Here is a 23327-nt window from a genome sequence, read left to right as displayed (position 1 = left end):
GGACTGTGGTGGCCCGATAACTAGATTAGCTTTCTTGGAAGCCACATTTTCTATTTTAGGATCATTTGAAGGTGGTAGACATGTTATTAACTTCTGTGAATGTTGGTACTTATGGCAAAAATTGTGAGAATTGACCAAGACACTTTTTGGAAGCAAGATCAGAATCTGAAATGACTTCTGGCAAAAGTTAGCAAGGGAATGGTGGTCCTTAAAGTGAACTTGGGTTTTTACCCTGTGCCAACTTTTCTTTTGAATGTCCTTCCCAGGCTTCTAGGGAGAATTTTGGCTACTAGACTAGTTAGAGGCTGCCTGCATAAAGAAAAATAAGAAGACACTTTCCATCTTCACAATAACCTTGTGAGATGTTTCAACTAACAGCTCCATTTTATAGGTAACACAACTGAGCCTCTGAATGGTTATGTGGCTTACCTTGTAGTAAATAGTAAAGTTATACAGTTGTAGACTCTAAATCTTATTCTCTTTCTCCTATACAATACTTATATTTTAAAACCTTGGAGGAAAGTTACCAGTGTTGTTGTTGAGGAAAAAAAAATGTTTTGTGAAAAGGATGTGACTCCAGTGGTGGTCATCAAGAGCAACAGTCTCTGTTTCACCCAAAACTAATTCACTAGCAATCCTCTCCATCTCCCTGCCCATCTTATGCTCACAGCAGCCAGACCTGGTGATTCTGATGGTGCCCTGTTTTAGACCCATTTAAGACTTGGCCACTTATGGACTTCCTTATAATTTTCCCCTTTTTCCTTCTGCCTTCACCCTTGTCCTTACTTTGTTATATCCCAAGCCACCAAAAGGATACTTTGGTTCTAAGGAAGCACAAAGAAGCCAGCCCTTGTTTCTCATTTCTTTTAGAACACAAGCCATAACCTTCAAGGCCTTCAAGTCTCTGATCAATTCAGTAAAAGGTTACTGACCATAACCACGCCACACTGACCATTTCTCAAGCCCTTCTAGCCTCTTCTGCACACTGCAGGTCTTGTAATCTTTCTGTTCCCTCTTCCTGCAGTGCTTTTGCCCAGCAATCTCTGTGAATGGCTCCCACATATCACTCAGGTCTGTGAGATGGTTGTCTTAAACACCAACCTCCATCATGCTCTGTCCCTTATTTTGCCTGATTTTTCTTCATGGCACTTATTTATTAATCATGTATTGACATCTGCACGTAAGTTCTGTGAGCTCAGGGCTTTGTCCTGTTCCACTGTGTGCCTAGTTGCTAGAAGAACACCAGATGCACTCATGCTCTCAGAGCACTGGTTGACTCATGGAGTGAAATTCATGGAAGCCATGGTCCTGACAGAGGGGGATAGAACCACCTCCTTGGTCACAATCACCAAGGACCTATGATAATGTAAAAGAGTGACTTAGTTTTATCAACATGATTAGCATTGCTGGCTCCCCCAGGCTCCTTATTTGGAAGTAATCATAAACAGGCATCAGGAAACTTTTATACATTTTCCTGGGTTAGAGGCAGATGTGTTTCTCTGATAAGGATGGGAACAATTTTCCCTTCTAACACAGAAGTTACCAGGACAGGTTTGTTGCCCCAAGAGATAGCTAATAATATTGTGGGTTCCACATCCTATCCAGATCTACTCACCCAAATAATGAAGTTACTCACAGGAGCATCTGTATTTGTGAAGCCTTTTGAAAGTGCCTCCTGCATTATGATTTTTTGATCCCAGAGATAGAAGACTTTCTTTAATAACTTCGCTTTAGTAAGCCCTGTTTTCTGCCTTTTCTTAATCAGATGTTTCTTGTTGGAGATTTGAACCTCAGTATATTTTTCTGTTGCTCTTCTCCTAGGATTTTCTACGTCTCTCATGATTCCCAAGACTTGAAGATTTTCAGCTATATTGCTAGAGATGGTGCCAGTAACATCTTCAGGTGTAACGTCTTTAAATCCAAGAAGAAGGTAAAGGAACAGTCATTGTTTATCTATTATTTTTCTCTAATGGACCCAGGGCACCCCTAACATTGACCTGTTTCCATAGTGAAGACGTGGAAGTGGCATTTTAATGCCAAACATGGGGGAACTATTTTAGTACTCTGTTGTTGCTCCTATATAATGAAATTCTCTTTTAGTTTCATCTAAACTTTGTACTCAGTTACATACGGACTATTGAAGAGAGATTAATCATTGGGTAAAATGCTCTGAGAAAGGAATAGGTAGACAGCACCAAGAATGTTGCTCACTTTAGCACGCATTAGAAAAAAGCATTGCTGTTTACTAAGGGGACCCTTCATCATAATCCAATATATTTATCAGTGGACTTCAAATCATGACATGTGGAATCTAGCTTAGATTTAGGGTATGACATTAGTTGTCCTGGCTAATTATTTTGGTATGGCAACCTTGATACTTGAGTAAATGCAACTTTTATAATTCTATAGAGCCATCATCCCTCTCTATCATTCCTCCAGGAGCCTGACACACAAAAGTTAGGGTATCGGATACCTCCCTGTGGGTTATGAAACCTAGGATTTAGCACCATTTCTCCAGTGGGATCCTGAATGATGTTATGTAGGTTGCTACCTCACTATGAGTCTTAGCTTCCTTGTATATAATGAGGATAGTCAAAATTCACATTTCCTAAAATGTATTATCTAAAACATTTATCATTCAAAATGTTCCATGTTAAAACTACCTTATATAAGTTGCTGAGAAGTTCTGAAGTTAAGAAATCTCTTTAACTTTGCTGAACCCAGCATTTTTCAAACTGACATGGATGACCGTAAAACCATATTTCTTCCATGTACTGTGTGTAAATATTTGTAAGAGAAATTTTGGAAAGTAGTGTATTGATGCCTATAAGGGTCCTTCCAGATCTATTATTCTAGAGACAAACCACAAAGTGTGGCTTCTTGTGAGGACTTGTTACCTCTTCTTTCATATTCCTCCTTTGATTCCACATGACATCTTATGCCTTAAGACATCTTTAATAGATTTATAGGTAACTTATCATTGTCGAGTGGGAATAATAAGAATACTACATAATAGGGTCAAGATTTGCTAATATAGATGCCCCTTGACTTAATAAGATTATGTCCCAGTGAACCCAACTTAAATTGAAAATAGCATAAATTGAAATGCATTTAATGTACCCAACCTAGTGAACATTGTAGCTAGCAACAAAGTATGCTGTAAAGAATGGGTGTTTCCCCTCCTGATCGTGTGACTAATTGGGAGCTGAAGCTCACTGCCACTGACTAGCATCGTGAACACTTCATACTTCATATCACTAGCCTGTGAAAAAGATCAAAATTCCAAGTATAATTTCTACTGAATGTTTCTGCCTTTTATACCATTGTAGAGTCAATAATTATTAAGTCTGGCTGTATATATGTACCCTGTCCCCCACAAAGAGAATTATGCTTTGCTAGCTAGCCTCTTCCTCTAAGGAGACTTATGCCCTTATCCTATTCTTAGATCTTTTATTATTTTTTAAATCAATTCTTTGGTTATGCTGGAGATGGAGCCCAGGGTCCTGCATATTCTCTATAAGACACTTTCTACCATTGAGGTACATCTCCAGTTCTCAGGCTTTGTAAATACAAATTATAGAATTAGATAGAAAGTGCTAGAATTGGAAATATGGGAGTAAAAAGGGAGTAAATTGCCAGACTTCACTTCTAGATGATGGTGTAGTTTAAAAAAAAATTAAGTGGGCTGGACCTGATGGTGCACAACTATAATCCCAGCTACTAGGGAGACAGAGGTAGGAGGATCCCAGTCCAAGACCAGCACAGGCAAAAGCAGGAGACCCCATCTGAAAAACAAGCTAAAGCAATAAAAGGGCTGGAGGTATGGCTCAAATGGTAAAAAGCCTACTTGGTAAATGAGAGATCCTGAGTTCAAATTCTGGGTCCTGAGTTCCAAGTTACCAAGAGCCTTCTTGGTAAATGAGAGGTCCTGAGTTCAAGTTCTGAAAAAAAAGTGGGACCCTATCTCAAAAAACAAGCCAGGTGTGGTGGTGCACATCTATCACTCCAGCTATGTAGAAGGATTGTGGTCTGAGGCCAGCCTTAGGCAAAAGCATGATACCTTATTTGAAAAATAACTAAAAGCAAAAAAGAAATGGAGGTATGGCTAAGGGAGAGAGCACCAGTACCTCTGAAAAAAGATGAAAGGCTAGGTTTAGTTGCATATTATAGAACTGATAGAAACAGGAGTAAGAATAGGGAGAGAAAGATAAGTTATAGGAGCTAAGAGATGCAAGAGTTTAGGGCTTGGGAGAATGAAAGCTCTTATTCAGCCCTGAGATTTAGAGGGTCTGGGGAAGAGATAAAAGGAAATTAAAAGTGTTCCTGAGCATTATGAACTGGATCACATTTGACAATACAACTAACAAGTAAAATTCTAATTCATTTTGAGTCCTTGACTGTGCTTCTGACTGTAGTTCTGTACATAGACTATCTACAATTTTAGCATCTATTACTTACAAATAACACATAATTATTTACCAAGTGCTTTAATAGTTCATCTTACTTTATCTGTATAATGCATAAGTAAAGAAAGTAAGACAAGTAATTTTCACCCTCAGTTTTATAGATGAGTAAATTGAGGCTTAGAGTGTTTAAAGGCCTTACCAACTTCCCATAAAATGGCATTGGCTAGAACCAGGGAGACACACAGAATGAAAGAATTTTGAGCAAGAAACCTAGGTTAAAGGGGACCATTTATTATATTTGCCTTGCCTTTGGATCTAGTATAGCAATACAGACATGGTAGGAAAACTGTCTGCCATAACCTGAGTCTGAAAACAGTGCCCACCTACAACTTTGAAGTAAGGCAGAGTTCCTGCTGCCCTAGGAAGAGTCATCTAGAACCTCTCACATCAGATTTTCCCTGTTTCATAGCTCTCAGAACTAATTCTGACCTCTGGCTCTTCTGTTTTTTTGTAATCCTTTCACCCTCACCTACTGAGTCTATAGTTCTTCATGGGGTTGGTTCTCAGGCCCTGTACTGGCCTGCAGCTATGTAACCAAGAGAATTGTTTCCAGACAGCTTGGGCTGTGAGCTCTGTTGCTGCCGAACTATAGGTGGGAGGGCCAGGTTCCAAGCCAAGAAAGAGAAATGAATTTTTCACAAAGGAAACAGAATGGGGGAGGGGTGAGGAACACATCTGTGAGGTTTTGCACACCATCCTGGTTAGCCTCCAAATATAGTGATTTATTTTTTATAAGCTTTTCTGGTTTTGGGTGATAATAGTTAGCTTGGAAAGGAGTTTTAATTGGCAGATCATAGGCATATTTAGGAGGTGAGGGAGAAAAGGACGATAGATCTAAGGAAATATCTTGCAAGGGTGTTTCTGGATCTTTGGAGGCGAAGAGAGAAAACTGTTGAATGGAATCCAGCAAACCTGGATGTTTTCCAGAGTGCTTATATTGATCACAGTGTAAGAAAGCCAAAGCCATGGCACCTCACTCTGTACCATGGCTTTGGCTACTACTCTTTCACATCACATCAGGCCCCTGTGTGTATGCCCATGGCATATGTCATGACAGGCCTCTTATGCAGTTGTCACTCTTAGCAGAAAGTTCACCATGGGGAGAAGGTGGTCTCTTCTGGTTGAGAATATGGGTCAGGTATCTCAACCTTCCCATTAGATGGAATCTCTGCACCTTGCTCCCAGCATAATATTAGTCTGTACCTGTAGAGCATTCTCTAGTCACTCACATGTACAGTCATCTTAAACCTTGACATGGGTTTTTCCAGTTGAGCTTTCACCAGAAGCTAAATAACAGAATATTTCTGAACCTCAATATGCTATACATTCTTCTGTTCTAGATGATCTAAATTGTAGCTAAATTAAGTCCAATAATAGCTAACCTGTTCTGATTACTTGCTATACTGCCGAGACTATTCTAAACTTTGTGTGATTAATTTTGTTCCCACAGTAGCTTTTTGAGGTAGGAACTATTATGCTTCTTATTTAATAGATGAGCACCATGGAACCCTAAGAAACATAACCTGTATAATTACTCATGATATATGGTGCAGTCAGAACTGAACCCAGGAAGTGTGACTAGAACTCACACTCTTTTTGTTTTTTTTTCAACTTACAATGGTTTTTATTGGAGACATAGTACCAACATCAGTCAAGGAGCATCGATAACCTAAAGGGAGATGTTTATTAGTAAACTTTATGGAGTTTACAAGTCCTCTTTCTTCTTTTCAGAATCCTTGGCAAAACAAAAACAAAACCAGCAAGAAACCAAACCCAAACCAAGCCAAATCAAACCAAAACTACTTTACCATAGATTTATAAGTGAAAAAATAACTGCTATAAGTAGTTTCCCTTTCAATCTGAAAGGGAAATCTGGAGCTCACGCTCTTAACCACTGCATTATACCATTGTCCTTAGCTCATTAGGAAGTTATATAATTAAGGACTAGCTTTGTTCTCCAAGACCAATTTGTAACTGGTTCTGTTATAGTCAACTTGGGTATAAAGAGCTCCTTAACTCTGGCCCAAGTCACTTAGACATATATTGCCCTCTTTTCCATGCAGTCAACATTGACTCCATTTTATAGTTAAAGAAAGGACCCAGGGTAGGAAATTACCCTTGGTCACACAGTGAGTCAATGACACTTCTGAGAATAGAATGAGGGTCCCTGCTTCCCAGTCCAGGATGTTACAGGAAACATAAAAGATACAGGAGCCTCTCTGACTTGTTTCTCCAGCCATTAAATAAGATGAAAGTCATCTCAGGAGTACCAGTTGTTGTGTGTGAACTAATCTGATCTTTTAAAAGCAAATTCTGAATGCCTAGGAAGGATTGCCAGGATTATGGTGGAGAGGCCCCAGAACTCTTCAGACTAGGAAGAGGGCTGAGAGCATTCCCTGGGGACTCTTGTAGATACCAGCATGCCTCCTTCCCCTTCTTGGGGATATAATGATGGTATTCATTTACAAGGCTGTTTGCCTCTTGAGAAACCTCTTGCCTGGCCTTCTGACCTCTCCTGTGGAGTAGGTGTCACCCTCCTGATATTTTCTCCCAGCACCAGGAGAGTATGGCTGTCTTCCCTGATGAAGTGACTGTGCTTATTCATGCAAAACTGTGGGAGATGTTGGCGATTAGCAGGAGCAGCAGGAAGCTCCCATTATCTACATACAGCTCCTTAACATTTTGCCTGAAATCGGGTTCAGTTAGTTTAGGTTAGAAAACTCATTTCTTCCTGTAATTTTCTCACCAACAAATTGAGGGCCAGACCTGTGAAGTTTATCTGTCCTTTAGACTTTGTGGTAGATTTTGAATGGTGGTGATAGTCATGTGCTAAAGAATAAGTCATTTGCTGGGTCAAATTGCACAGATGAAGTAGAAGTAGCTTCTAAATTTAAGGCAAAAGACTATTTTTTATTTGTTTGTTTGTTTTTGATATCTCAAGTGTTTGGGTGGGTTGGGTTAGAAAGTCAAAATATAGAAATCATAGGTCTCCAAACTCATCTTTGGGCTGGAGGTATAGCTCAGTGGTAGAGTACTTGCCTAACAAACATGTAGGCCCTGGGTTAAAGCCCCAGCACTGTCCCCCCCGCCCCCCGACACACACACAAAAAGCTCACCTCATACTAATTTCTCGCATTATAGATGAAGAATTCAACACTTTGGAAGGTGAGTTAACTGTTGCAATAGTCATTCATCTGGTTACTGACAGCACTGAGATTATAACTCAGCCCTTTTTCTCTATGGTACTGTGTTTTGTGGACTAGTAGAGTAGAAGCAAAAACCCAGTAGTTGATTGGGAACTGTGTGATGTGCTGTTTCCTGTTAGTGTTGAAATTCATACCCACTATAAAACTAAACTTTCCCTGATCTTAATAATTTCTGTTGTCCAAGGTATTGCCTCCATCTAATTATATAATCAAGTCTGTTAAATAACCTTTTGGAAAAAAAGCTAACCCATCTATCATTTTAGAGCCTTAGTACCTTGTCTATATCTGTATGTAGACACTCAAATGTAAATATATTTTCATGCTTCCACATTGCAAATTCTACACAGTGTAATCATTTGAGAAGTCTAAGCTAAGTCTTTACTAAGGTTCCTTTCAAAAAGCATGGTAAAAAAATGACATTTAGTTTTGTTTTTGTTGAGATTCTGTGGTACTTAAATTCAAGATAAGAGTACTGTATTTTATTGCTGTGACACATGAAAAGAATTATAAACTCTGAGCTATTCTGCACCTGAATTCATGGAAGTAATTTCCCTTGAACTCAGAAACACTTGGCAGACAAATCTCTAGTGCCCAGAAGGTGAAGGGGGAGCAGAGGAGAGAGCTGGTAGGCCAATAAAGAATGTTATACATCAGAAGTCAGTCCAACTCTTCTTTTTCTCCTCTTATGTCATCATTATCTTTATTGTTATCTCCATGTGCATCTTGCATTTTGTGCTTTTATTCTCTGCTTTCCTTGCTCATTTGAGGGCTCCATTATCATCTCCATAGCTGCGGGGTAGAGCTTTTCCAAGGACAGTGAAATCCAGAGCAGTGCTTGTGATTATTTATTAAATCAATAACAGGATAAAACTATTAATAACCATTCTTTGCATGTATACAGCACTAGAAAGATTCCCAAGTTTTTAGAACCAGACAACTGGGTCACTTAGCATGAGAACAGGAAATAATATCATGGTGGACTGATTCTTCTGTGGACCAGTGATGTATACAATTCAGCATTTGATTTCCATCTTCTAAAGCTTGTTTCTGCTTTTGAATAGGCAGCCCAGTCTCACTGAGAATATGATGCTATTTCCATGGTTGTTGCAGCAATTCATCAAATATTGACACCTGCTAGGCATCTAGTTGAAACCCACATTAGGTATACTAAAGAAAATAGCTATTCATTGGCTCTTGACTTGGCTTCTGTTTTGGGTTAAGAGATGTCCTGGGAACTGAGGAGAGGGAGTTATGTCAACATGAGTAGGGAGATGGTTTAAAGAATCACCATATGTGTTGAGGTTAAGTGTGTGAAATTCTAAGGCAGCTTCTTTCCAGCGCTATTTTCACAAAATTGCCTGTAATTGGCACTCCCATGAGCTTCAGTGTTCTCCATTTGCAACTGAGAGCCACTCTGAGGTTAGATATTCTTTTCTAGCTTTAAAAACATCAAAGCAACTGTATCCAGGCTAATCTTGATAACTTAGAATCCACACATACTTTTGGGTGCTCACAGAAGTTGGCTTTTGGACAGGAAGATTTGATCCATGTGGCACAGCCACTTTCAGGGGCTTATGTAAAACTAAGCTGGATTCATACAAAAATCATGCAGTATAAATGCTTTTATATATATATATATAGCAAATACCAGACAGTGGCCAGATACTGAAGCTAGAAAAGGCTGCCTTGTTAATATTCTACTTGTTGGCTCTGCTTTGTACCTGGCTGCCTTCAGTCTTTAAACCTTCACTTTGATTTCCAAAGGCCTGTGGATGTGGTCATGAAATGTAAGCAACTGCTTCGATGTGATCTAGGAGATCCAAAGAAACTTGCAAGTATCCATAGAAACTCTGTGGACAGAGTTCTTTTTAAAGCTTCCCTTTAGCAGAGTTCTCCCTTTTGGTTTTAAACATGGCCTATTAACTATTAAGTCCCAGCATGTGTGACTTGCATTCCAGGGCAGCAAGCAGAACCAGTTTTCTTGCCTCTAAGACCAGAATATAAGGTCACCAAGTTGGGGTAGACCTGGCAGGCAGGAGCCCACAGGGCTGTGCAGAAAACAGCTGGTGACAGTGTCAGCCCTTGCCAAATCCAGGTTGCCCCTTCTGGCTCCCCTAGCAAGAGCCTCATAAAGAATTCTCTAAAAGGTTCTTTTCACTGGTGAAGCCTTTTAGGCTTAAAAGGCCAAGTGTCATCTGGACTCACGTTGCCATTTATGAGTAGAGTTAGGTCTGACCCCTAGAGTGGGAATGGGAAGGACAGTTCTTCTATGTGTGCATAGTCATTCTGTAAAGCAGATAGGACAACTTGATTATGTACCAAGGTACCTCTTCAAGTGCAGAGGGTTGTTTGTAAAATGTGCTACTGTGTCCTTTGAATGGAAACAGTCTCCACATCAAAGAAGAACAAAAGGTGAAATGAAACCATTTGGCATTGAATGTGTGAAGCTAGAAGTCTTATTCACCATTTCCTCTCACATAGAAACTTTTATACCATCTCAGGCCAAAAATGATGTAAAGATGGGCATTTGGCCCAGGGGTTTCTCTATGAAGCTATGGGAGAAAGAGAATGGTAGCATTAACCCTTTTGATGCCCACATACACATGAAAGAGGTAGTTCCCTTAATATTTTTATGTTTCTGTTATTATTGCATCTGTATCCATTGCATCTGTATGCTGGGGATGATACAGATAGGAAAAGACCAAGTCTTTGTAGATATTTATTCAGAATAAGATACCTAGGTTAATTTATGTGAGATAAGAAAGTAATAAAATTAAACCCTTAATCTCTACATATCATTTAGATTTACTCATATTTTATTTCTAGAATCCAAAACATTTATCTTTTGGGCCTCTTATAAAGATAACTAAGAGAGCAAAATCTGCAAAAGCCAGAGAAGGGATAAACTCCAATATAATGGACTCTGGGTGCTCTTGGTAAGCAGAAGAAAAGTCACATCTAAGGCTTGGTAAACTAACCATAAGCTTTGCTGTAAAAGATTAAGAGTAACTAGCAGTTACTAGAGTAAGAAGCAGTCTGCTTTTCTTATAAAGGAAATAAGGAACAAACACCTGAGGAGCCATGGGAACACTTTTGGATGGAGCAACATCTTCTTTTCTACCTGAGAGTTGAGTTTTCTGGCCCAACCTCCCAACCAGGGGACAACTTGGTAGCCAGAGGAGATGTAGAAGGGTGGGGTGTGCTTGGCCTTTGGTAGGCACCACACCCTTTAAATCACACGTTTTCATATGTTTTGGGAATGGGAAGGGCTTAGGATGATACTTACTGTGCAATCAGAACAGTTGTCTCTTAGATGCTGCAAGGCTAAGGGCCTCAGCCTGCCCTTTGGACACAGGAGGAGGTTAAGGGTGGACATAGAAAATAGAGTTTCTGATCCACTACTGGGTAATGAGAAACTACAAAAGTTACCTGTCTCCTGTTTCACTTAGGGTTTCATCACCCAGAAATGTCAGGATGCTCCAGGTGAGAGATCAGTTACAAAACATCTGTCCCCAAAGTTAGCATAATTGGCTAAGTTTGAACTAAGACAGTCACTGATAGGAGGTGATTTGAGGTGAGGAATACCAGGAGTCAAAGCATATGTGGATGATTGATTGACCTACTACCTTATCATATTAACATGGATGCTGTGACCTGAAATAACAAGAAGGAACATAGAAGTGACACCAGGTGTGAGGAAATAGCAAGGATAGCAAGTCCAGCAGCCTGGACTACAGCATGAGATCCCAAAGGGTTCATGAAGACAGTATGGGAGATATGAGCAAATTGTAATATTGTGGAAAGCATAAATGAGTCATGCATTTACCCTGAACAAGGCCCCATGGGCTTATCAAAACAGTGAATATTGGCTTGGTAACGTAATACCAGCTGTCTGATGCTCTACTTGACTGTTGATGTCACCTTGGGAACTTTGAATGCAATCAGCAGACTGTATAGTATCATTAGGTAGTCACAGCTGACCTGTGGTCAGATTATGCAAGCATGGTTAATGTTAGACATCAATGGTAGGGTGGCAGTCACAGTGAAATAAACTATAGTTTGTGACAGTGGGTTGTTTGATGGTTCCTGGGGTAAGAGAGGCAGTGGGCTGAACCTTCCTAGTCCAGGCTCTGAAACTGCATTTTTCACATTTCTTTCATTTTCAGTCCTTGAAAGGTGAAAGCTGACTGATCAAATGATAGTCAGTGGTGCACCTTTGAGACTGTGCCCTGAGAACCCCACCTGTGCTTCTACCTCCCAGCCTGCAGGGGTTGCTGAAGATTATCTAGGCCAGACTTTTCTGTCCCTCCCTTCCTCTACTAGTTAAGTAGTGGAATAGTGGGAACCAGGGGCAAGCTCTTCTTGAGCTCCTATGGGAAGAGGTTAAATAGCAGAACAAAAATGAAGAAGTAGACATAAAACAGGCCCAGGTATATGATATCTTAGAGTAAGGCTGGAAAAGACTTGCCTTAAACTCAGCTGGCTGCCACTGGTTGTTTGGGCACATGTACTCTGAGCTTCAGTTGGTTTTGCTATTTTTTAGGCCATAGTTTTCAAGCCCTGTAGTACCTCAGTCTCTGAAAGATCCTAAGAAATCCAACATTTGGCGGGGTGTGTGTGTGTGTGTTGGGGGGAAGCAGCCAAGTTCCTCAGTTTGATGGACCTACTGGACATTTGATAATGGTTGGCAACAGATTCTAAGGTGTATTCAATACTGTTGTTGCACTTGGGAGGGAAGAAGTGGAACTCAGTCCAGAACTGGTATATTTCCCATTGTTGCTGCCTGCCCTTTCAGTTGATTGATTGTTTCTGGGCTGTGGTGGCAGCTTCTATTTTCTGGAATACCTCAGGAAGAATAAGTGTATTCTCACTATGTGAGTGGGTGTACATCTGAACAACCCTGGGTTTTTCCATCTCTTTCCTTAACTGGCTGCCTGGGTTTTTGACTGCATGCCCTTGCTCATCTCTATCCACCCCAATCCTTCCTCTATCCTTATAAAATCTCTGTACCCTTCACTCCTTTTTCTTCCTTCTTCCCAGAGCCAAGCTATGAGAATTGTCCGGACTGTGGGGCAGGCCTTCGAGGTCTGCCACAAGCTGAGCCTACAGCACACGCAACAGAATGCAGATGGTCAGGAAGATGGGGAGAGCGAGAGGAACAGCAATGGCTCAGGAGACCCAGGTAGGCACCATTGCTGCAGTGGTTGTGGATGGAGACCAGGTTGACACAGTGTGGACTGGTGGACCGCTCCCATAGATGCCACGCTAGTAACTTACTTTAAAAACATTCCATTTTTTTCTATTTCTCTTCTGAGTTCAAACCCTAGTACCACCAAAAAAATTCTGAAAGTTCACATGCCTTTCAATCCCTAAATTATATTCAAATTATTTCTAAGAATTTGAAAAGTAAATCCATATGTGTGTGAAGTGATGTATATGCAGTATAATGTTAGGTAAGCAAAGAATCAGTTATAAATCCAAAGACTGGAAATGGCAAGAGGTAACTCTTAAATAAATTATGGTAGAAATAATCAAATACTGCACAGCCATTATAGGTGAGTCAGCTGTTTATGATCTGATACAAAGCTATCTTTCAGATGTTGTGTTCATTTAAAGACATCAAGGTTTAGTGCAGTAGATATGCTGGACTACCATTCATTATATTGCATTACAAACACATAGGTATAAGTGTTTGTGTATATATAAGTGCACCCACACAGGGGTACACACACATTTGTTATGCATAGAGTATCTTCAGTGTGATACACAAGAAACTGGCAACTGTGGTTCATTATAGGAAAAGGAACTAGGTGGTTGGGATGGCAAGATTTACTTTCCACTGTACTTTTATGACTTTTCTACTTTGGACATACATTAGTCATAAATTTAGAACACATACTCATGTAGTGCTCAGTTTCTGTGTGACCATAGAGAATCCCCTTATTTCTCTGTTATCTCATTTGTATTGAATAGTGGTCCTCTTTTCCTAATGCAAGCATCTCAGTGATCTTGACTAATAAAAAATGATCACTTAGCTAGAACCTTGTGTTTTGTTGTATGCCCTTGACCAGTCATGGCTTATTGCAGGCCATAGTACAAATGTAAACCTTAAAATCTTTCTATTTCTGTGCTCTGAAGCTTAGAGTTAAAAAAGAGTTATAGGTGGAGTTTGGCAAACGTTTCATATTCCCTCTACTTGTTAATGAGTGAGACCATAATGGTGACAGCTCCTGGAAGCCTCACCTGGAGGTTCTAGGGAACCCTTGGGGCCAGCTGCTTTGCTCAGAGAACAGAAGCTCATCTGCTCATTTCTGCACTGATGATGCCATCAGAATGGCTCACTGGGGGAGACTGAGGCTTTGCCTGTTCATGCTTCTTTGATGATGCCCTGCTCCCTTGGTAGAGAGCTATAGCCTGACTCAAGAGCTTTCAAACCCTTGGTCACAGGCAGCTGGTATATATGAATTCAAAGAAATTCTAATGAAAAAGTAAAGGGCGCTGTCTCCAATGAAGCCTCTTATTCCTGGAGTGAAAGTGATCAGACACAGGAGAGTGCCCAGAGGCTGAGCATTTGAACACTGTTGTTATAACACAAGTCCTATCCGAGGAACTTGTTCTGATCTCCAAGTAGCTAATCAGAACCCACCAGTCAGCTGATGGCTACAGAGGTGCTTTTGAAGAGAACTGCCCAAGTGGTCTTTCTTACAAACAAGCTGAGGGGTAGGTCTTCTTTCCCTGCAGTAGGAGCAACTCTCTCCTTCCGCCTCCAACCATCTGCTAGGTGGGGTGGGTAAATGTGATTTCCTGGGATGCTGTATTCTCTCTGGGGAGTCAGTGAGGATTCCAGTAGGGATTACTTCCTATCCTTTTCTGTCATTCTCATTCCTCCATTCCTCCTGTGTACGCTGAGCTCCTTCCTATACCAACTGTATCATGGACCTTTTAACCACTGTTAATGTATTCTCTGTGTCAAAGGTCACTACACCCACCCCTGTGCCAACAGCCTACTCATCCTTCTCTCCCAGCATCATATCTTCTGGGAAGCCTGCCTTCTGGCTCCCGGTCTCCCACCCTTCCCTCCTCCTTTCAGAAAATTCAAATGCTTTTTTCTTCTGGGTTCCTATGTTCTCTTTACTCCAGGCTGATGCAATTGACATTAACATTCAACCCTCTGTGTACCGGGCAGAGAGTGTCCACTATCTTTAATGCAGTAGGAGCTCTGGGAGCTCCTAGCACAATAAATACTTGTTGAATAAACTGACAAACACAGTCAGTAAGTGTGGCCAAGGAGCACATCTATATTAGTCACTGTCAACAAGCATTTATTAAATGTTTACTCTATGCCAAAATGCACATGGAGATTGAGTAGAGATTTCAACAGGCTGTGACCTTTAGGCTACCTCATTGATGAAGAATGGGCTGGGGGAGTCAGAACTGAGGTGATAAAGCACAGAGGGTGAGACCTGAAGGCTGACCTGAGTATTGATGAGAAGGCAGTATTGGAGACAGTGGCTACAGATAGAGACCTGCATGGTTACCCTGTTTTGGCTCTAACAGATGGTCAGTTATAGAAGTAATGGGAATCATTGCTTCTCCTTTTTATTTCCTTTTTTAAAAAACAACATTAATATATGTGAACTTCAGCTTCTTGGTGTTTTCAGTATACCTCTCTCCCAAAGGAGAATGTAATTGTTGTTCTACATGTAAAAATATCTGGGTCCATCTTTGAAAAGCCTGTCAGACTTAATATAGTTTCTTCAAAGTTTAAGATGTAAATAGGCACTGATTGTATCTTCTCAAGGAGGTCAATCAAGCTTGGATTGGTGTGCTGTAAATCACATTAACGTCCCTGCAGGGGAAGTGAAGCACCCTGGGCTCACCCCTGCTCTTGTAGATAAGGATATGGCCTGTGGAGTATCTGGAAAAAAATACACACACAAACACAGAGAGAGAGAAATTCAGATCCAGTTTTTGGTGGGAGTTTGAACTCAGGGTCTCATGCTTGTTACGCAGGCACTCTTACCACTTGAACCACTCCACCAGTCCTTTTTTGTGGTGGGTTTTTTCAAGATAGGGTCTTGAGAACTATTTATCCAGGCTGGCTTTGAACCATGATCCTCCTGAGTAGCTAGGATTATCAGCATGAGCCACCTACACCTGGCTGAGATCCATTTTAAAGAGTTGGCTCAAATAACTAGAAGCTTGGTCAATCAACAACTTGCAGAATCTGGTTGGCAGACTAGAGACCCAGGGAAAAGTTAAGAGTTTGAAGGCCGCCTACTGGTGGAATTCCCTCTTCCTGTCAGAAGCTCAGTCTCTGTCAAGTGACTGGATGAGCCTGCCCACCTACACAGGGTAGTCTTCTCAATTCATAGTCTACTGATTTAAATGTTAATCTCTTCTAAAAAATACCTTCCCAGCAATCTCCAGAATAATGTTTGATCACTTACTAATCCCACAGACAGTTAGCCATTGCAGAAGCAAAGAAGGCAGTGTGGTATGATGAGAGGGCTGAGGCAGCAGGCTAGCCACACAGGGATGTGCATCCTGACCCTATCGCTTCTCGGTGAGTGAAACTCAGCAAACTTCATGTTCGTTCGCTCTGGATGTTGTTTCTCCTGTCAAGTGTTGTGAGAGAGTACAAGTAAATGAGTCTAGTGTCTGGCATGTAATACGCTCTCAGTAAGTATTAGCTAAGGTACTAAGGCTCACTCTGGAACACATGGCCTCATCTGTGCTGTGAGGGAATTGGACAAGGAGATCTCTGAAGCACAGTAATTTTACAACAGATCTGTCCTAGTTAAGTGATTTATCAGGTACCCTATGATTGCCATGTAATGCTGTGATCATAAAGCTGAACATACTTTGAGTATTAGCACTTGGAATTACCACTTGGATGTGGGGTTTTTTAAAATGTTTTTTTATCCAGGAAGGCTGCATACCACCCACCCCACAGTCACTTGCTTTATCCTGCACACTCACTTTTTTACTGTCTACAAACTGTTGGCAACATCAGAAGCATTTACTGATCCCATCAGGATTTTTCCCTATAATGGGGCACCTTGAGGGTCCAGGAGCGAACTATGGGTTGACAGTTTTTTGTTTTTTGTTTTTTTTTTTTTAAAACAAGAATCTGGCTTCTGTGTTTGGGAGCTTTTCATTTAATATGGTGCTGCTCCATGTGATAAGATGGCAGTCCTTTGTTGTGCAGAGTTTACCCTTGGGAACTGGAAAGTGCAAGTCCTGGAGGCTTCCGTCTTCTTTGATGTGCTGTCAGTGCTTTCTCTTCTGGGTTTCAGGGGCTTTTAATGATGTTATTTGGTTTCACTGTGTGTGCCTCTTCTCTCCTTCCCACTCTGCACTGGTCTTTCTCTTCTCCTTCATTCTTTCTACTGTTCCCTGCTCTGGGGGAGATTTATCTTTTGGCAGCAGATGCCCTTGGCTGTCCCTGGGGCTCAGAGCCAGGTGGGGCCACTGTTCTTGTGCTGCTTGCCTTGTTGTGTCCTGTGCTGTCTCTCTGACTCCTCTTGGAGAGGGTTTCCTGGGAGAGTTCCGGTTCCCCTGGAGGTGGCTTCCTCCCACAGCCACAGCCCAGCATGTGCAAAGATCTGGAAGAATACAATTCTTAAACATGAAATTTTTGCCACGCATGGTGGTACACAGCCATAATCTTAGCACATGGGAGACTGAGGCAGGAAGATTGTGAATCAAAGGACAGCCTGGACTACATAGCAAGTTTGAGGCCAGCCTGGGTTACATAACAAGATCCTGTCTCAAACAAAAAAATTCACATGTGTGCGTGTGGCAAGAACACCTGAACTCTACCATCTTAGCAAAAATTACAAATACAATGTTATTAACTAGAGTCTTCATGTTGTACTTAGACCTCTGGACTTTCCCATTTATATACCTATAATTTTGTATCTTTTACCTGTAGCTCACCCTTTCCTCTCCCATCTCTACCCCTTGGAACCACCATTTTCTGTTCTCTATTTCTATCTATTCAACTTTGGTTTTAGATTCACATATAAGTAAAAAAATAAATAAATAAAGAGAGGGAGGGGTAACTGTGAAATGATGGGTATGTTAATTTGCCTGACTATAGTGACCATTTCATTATGCGTAAGTATACTAAAACATTACGCTGTACCTTAAATATATATCCAATAAAATGCAAAATAAAATAAAATTCTTGCCATCTAGACAATGAACACTTGGTGGAGTGTTCATTATGTATCTGCTACCTCTGCTGGACATGGACATCCTGCTCATTCAGATGAGCAAGACCCCTTTAATCCTCCAGCATCTCTGCTCTCTCACATCCACTCTGGCATCTTCTCAGGCCCCCAGTGCTTGATTTTTCTTTCTTCTCATTGTTTAGCTCTCTGGTTTTACTTTCTTCCTTCATACAATAGATATTTATCAAGTCAATGCTATGTGCCAGGCTCAGATCAAGTACTGGGGATACTGTGAACAAGACAGCAACCTTTTCATTGTCAAGGAGCGCAGATTCAAAGTTGGGGTAGTGTTCAAAATAGCCACAAAAAAATACCTAGGAATCAATCTAATCAAGGAGGTGAAAGACCACTACAGTAAAAACTATAATACGCTGAAGTGGGGCACTAGTGGCTCACATCTGTAATCCTGGCTACTCAGGAGGATCAAGGTTTGAAGTCAGCCCAGGGAAAATAGTTCACGAGACCCTATCTTGAAAATACCCAACACAAAAACAGGGCTGGTGGAGTGGCTCAAGTGATAGAGTGCCTGCCTAGCAAGCATGAGGCCCTGAGTTCAAATCCCAGTGCTACCAAAAAAAAAAAAAAAAACAAAACTGTAAAGCACTGCAGAAAGAAATTTATGAAGACACTAGAAAATGCAACAACTTTCTATGTTCCAGGATAGGCAGAATTAATATTGTGAAAATGACTATACTACTGAAAAATCCATAGATTCAATGTAATCCCTATCAAAATTCCAGTAACATTCTTCACAAAAATAGAAAAGTCCTAAAATTCATATAGAAGTACAAAAGAGCCCAAATAGCAAAGCAGTCATGAGTAAAAAAGGGTGCTGAGGTATCACAATTCTATATTTCATGTTACAGTACAGAGCCATAGTAACAAAAATAGCCTGATATCAGCAAGCACAAAAAACAGACACATGGACCAATGGAATAGAAAATAGATCCATGCAGCTACAGCCATCTGACTCAACAAAGGTACCAAAACCACATGTTGAAGAAAAAACAGCCTCTTCAACAAATGGTGCTGGAAAAACTGGATATTCACATGTAGAAGACTATCCTTGTCTTCTAGATCCTTGTCTCTTACCCTGTACAAAAATCATTTCAAAATGAATCAAATATCTTGATGTAAAACCTGGAATTTTGAAAGAATAGAGATTAACGGGGAAAACACTTGAAGTCATAGGCAGCACCTTTCTGAATAGGACTCCAGGAACTCAGGAAATACTAGGAAGAGTTGACAAATGAGATTAGCATCAAGTTGAAAACCTTCTGTACAGCAGTGACCTACAATGGGAGAAAATCTTTGCCAGCTATTCATCTGGCAGGAGATTAATATCAAATATATATATAAAGAACTATCTTCTTTCTGTCTTAGCCCAACTTCTTATAAACTTATGTTTACTGAGTACTTCCTTATTTTCTCTCCAGCATTGCTACTACCTCTTCAGCCTCCAATGATCTGGTGTCTACTGCCCTTCCAGTCCTTCCTAGAACTACCAGCCATGATCACTGAAGGGCATACCTTTCTCTGTAGGGTTCATCCTAGGAATGAAGTGCTCACCTTCCATGGCTTCTAAGAATGAAGTGCTCACCTTCCATACCCTCCCTTTTTTCTCTGCTAGCTGCATCCTGTACAGGCTCCTCTTCTAACCTCTCCCTTAAGTGTTGAAGTTTGGACTTGGTCCCTGGGTTCTTTTCTGACTTCTATGGTTTAATTTCCATTCACATGCTGTCATTATCTGCTTAGGCTCCCATAATAAAGTACTGTATATTGTGTGGCTTAACCAATAGACTTTTATTTCTAACAGTTGTGGAAGCTGAGAAGTCCAAGGTCAAGATGCAGGCCAATTCAGTTCCAGGTGAGAACTCTTCCTGGCCTGCAGATAGCTGTCTTTTCACATGGCAAGGAGATCTCTCAAGTCTCTTCTTAAAAGGGCACTAATCCCATCATGTAGGTTCTACCCTGTGACCCAATTACTTTCTAAAACCCTTATCTCCAAATACAGTAATATCAGGAGGTAAGGCCTCCACATGTGAACTTAGGGAACAGAAACATGCAGCCTGTAACACTACTCAGCAGCATAATGAATATATTCATTTAACTGTTAGACATGCAACTGTATATCTACAATTTCTATAGGTTCAAAAACCCATCCTCTTACCTACATCCTTCTCCTCCTGAATTTTCCCTATAGGATACCAGTGTCCACCAACTCACCTGCATCAGAAATTTAAGAGTTCATCCTATACATACATCCACCTCCATATCAGAGACAGTTGGTCAACAATCCTTGTGAGTTGTGCCTCCCAAAGATCTTTCAAATCTTCTCCCTCTTCTCTGTTTAATTGCCACCTCCTTAGCTTAAGCTCTGGTACTTCTCACCTAGCATAGTGCTCTGTGTTGTCCCTTCTGGGTCTGTCCTCCACAGCACCTCTAGGGTGAAGTTGTAAAGAATGAAAATCTTTGGGTATTACCTGCTTCAGTCTTTCAATAGAAAATCCCAACTCTTCTTAGTTAGGGTCTTCCCTATGTAACTACTCAAAGTGTCCCGACCTGCCTCGAATTTCCACCCCTCTTTGTATATGCACCTGCCTTACTCTCTACCTAGAATGCCTCTTGTGACTCTCCCTGTCCCACACCTGCCTAAGCTTGAACTCCTCCATCAGAATCCATTTTTCCCCTCTGCACAGCCTTCTTTAACCCTGCCCACTAGGTGTTCCTCTCATTTGTCCCACACCTTGGATAGCTCCCTCATAGGTGACACTTAAACCTCAGGCTGCAACTGTGGTTTATGTCCGTTTCCTTCATTAGGCTGGAGAAGCTCTAAAAACAGATTTTGCTTATTCATCTTTACTCTCAGAGTCTAGTAGGCATTTGTCATATTCAAGGTGCTTAATAAATGCTTATTGAATAAATAATGAAATAATCATATATCTACTGGCTTTTAGTTACTATTTAATATATAGTACTAGTCTGGTTACAATTTAATGTATAGAAATAGTTTAAGCAATTCAGAAAGCAATATGGCCTTCCACCCCCAATCTTGGTCTTCCTTCTCTCTACTATAATTTGCAAGCTGCAGAGCTCTATTCCATAAATTTCTCAGATTTGTCAGAAGGTTTTTCATGCCATTTCTTATCCCTTGGGCTTCTTGATGCCAGGACAGTTGAAGATGCTATTTTTCCCTCCTTATCTGATAGGACCTGAAGAAGCCCATTGGCATTGGGGACCCTTCCTCTAGGCCTTGTCTCATCTATCTACACAATAATTGTGTCCCTCAATCCAATGCCTACCTCAATGTTCCCCTTCCCAGTTTTACCTGATCTGCTTACCCATTGAGTCAGCAAGATTCCCAATGTGGCCATTAAAGCATCTACTGGGCAGTAGGAATCTGTCAGAAAATGACCCCATGGTTTGCAATTGAGTTACTTTGCATTAGTTTTGGAATTCTGCTAGTATAGACAGAATGGCTGAGAAGTTTGGTTTATTAAGACTCTCTCAGAAGCAGAGCTAGAACCGGAGAGGTTATCTGATCCTACCATGGCTTCTGGCAGGGGTCATTCAAACTTTTTGTGTCCAGAGACTTAGTCCTCCTTATTAGGATCTCCAGGGAGGAGGCATGGTGTTGCAGCCTCCTTTTGTAACCTGCTCCCCTGTTGTACTGCCTTGTTGATATTTATGGGACATCTTCTCTGAGCTAAATCCTTAGGAAATAGATAAATGGGATATAGCCCTGACCTCAAGCTTAGAGGAGAAAATGGATGGCAAGGCATATTCAATGTCATGTGCTAAGTTCCCTGAGATCCAAAAACATACATAGAGTCCTGTGGGAGCCCAGCTCATCCTGACAATGATGAAAGTCTCTTCTGCTCAGAAGAAATACCGCTTTCACCTGATTATTGCTAGATTGGCATGAAGGACCAGATGCTCAATTCCCAGCATCATCCATGGCTACTGAAAAACAGTCATGGGTTACCTATCAGCCCTCTCTTTCTCTTAGGCTAACCTCCTATTGATTGTCAAGGTCATTTCTGGGTGCAAGAGTGTGGTGGAAAGCAAACTGCTCCTGTGCTCCATGCCTGCTGGTTACAAAGCAACAGAAGAGCTATTCTACCAGGCCACAGTCAGGATCATCCTTTCTATTAAATGCCTTTGTGTCCCTCAGCTATCTCCCCAGTTCCTCAAGCAGCTAGGAGAAAAGCCAAGAACACTCTTGACGTTCTAAATACCAGACTTGTTTCCCACAGATGACTGGTGTGGGTTTGCATAGCAAGAATTCCTAGAACCATTTGTTCTGTGAGGCAGATGCTTAAATGACTGGACCTGGTAGCCTGGGCTAGCTTCAGCATTAGGGTGTCAGCTCTCTGTATTTCCTGCTTACACCATCCTGCTCCATTTTCCAATTGGTGCTTAGTTTCTGAAAACTCTAAAGAAATTGTATTTGAAGACCTTGGCGATGACTCAATCCCAAATACAGAGCAAGAAAACATTTTGTATGAAATATCCAGGAATTATCAGGTGTTTTTGGAGAGTCCAAGAAATAAAGAGGAAAAAAGGAATAAAGTAAAATTAAAAATAGTGGTACTTTGATACATTGGTATTGAGTAATTTGCTCTGTATGTGGTAAAAGACATGACCGCTGTAGGAAAATAGAAAAGCTAGCTGAAGAAGGCATGGGAAAACAGCCTTCTCCATCTCTGCTACCCTTGTCTCAGCTCTTGCTGGGAGATTAGTGTTAGCTTATGAGGCTGGGAGATGATACTGGGTGAGGACAAGGCTCAGATCTCCCTGTCATCACTGCTCAGTCATGAAACTCCCCCTGTCCATCTGACTGAGCTTAGATGACCAGATTTTATCTCTTAGCTAGGATGAGGTAAAAACGACTATCCCCCTCTTCTAGAGTCCCCATACCTATCCATAAAAACTTACCAGCTTGGAAAAACTATCTCATCAGACTTGAGGAAAATGTTTCCTTTGACTGTGGATGGACTTTGTAAAGATATTAAAATGGAAATGTCTTATAGGGTTGAAAAAGTGAAAAGATGTATGAAAATGTTGTGAAGCCCATGGCATCCCTAGGCTTGGTCTAACTGAAAGCTAAAGTGGTAGATAAAGAGGGGACATTGTTCTTGATGTTACTCTTATTTTCCCTGTTGTCCCTACAGGCCGACAGCTCACTGGAGCCGAGAGGGCCCCTACAGGCCGGGAGGGCCTCTCTTCTACCGCAGAGGAGACTGACATTGACGCAGTGGAGGTCCCACTCCCAGGGAGTGATGTCCTGGAATTCAGCAGAGGTGTGACCGATCTGGATGCCGTAGGGAAGGAAGGAGGCTCCCACACAGACCCCAAGGTAGGCAGGAGGTAGCCCATCAAGGTGATCTGCACATATGTGGTCTTGCTGCCTCTGG

General features: G+C 41.2%; 1 protein-coding gene across 5 annotated transcripts in view; it reads left to right on the top strand.

The window, feature by feature from the left end:
• LOC109690974 (carboxyl-terminal PDZ ligand of neuronal nitric oxide synthase protein) overlaps positions 1–23327 on the top strand; it is a 295255-nt gene that overhangs the window by 243828 nt on the left and 28100 nt on the right. For 3 of the 5 annotated variants that reach the window (XM_074047632.1, XM_074047634.1, XM_074047633.1), the window contains exons 5-7: positions 1822–1930; positions 12713–12854; positions 23085–23269. In XM_074047632.1, coding sequence (XP_073903733.1) covers positions 1822–1930; positions 12713–12854; positions 23085–23269 — 436 coding nt within the window. Of the gene's footprint in view, positions 1–1821; positions 1931–12712; positions 12855–19726; positions 19778–23084; positions 23270–23327 lie in introns of all 5 variants that reach the window. The other 2 variants (XM_074047630.1, XM_074047631.1) reach the window with 1 other exon arrangement.

Source organism: Castor canadensis, chromosome 11 (assembly GCF_047511655.1).
Source record: "Castor canadensis chromosome 11, mCasCan1.hap1v2, whole genome shotgun sequence".
Lineage (NCBI taxonomy): Eukaryota > Metazoa > Chordata > Mammalia > Rodentia > Castoridae > Castor > Castor canadensis.
This window is presented reverse-complemented; position numbering and strand designations above follow the sequence as displayed.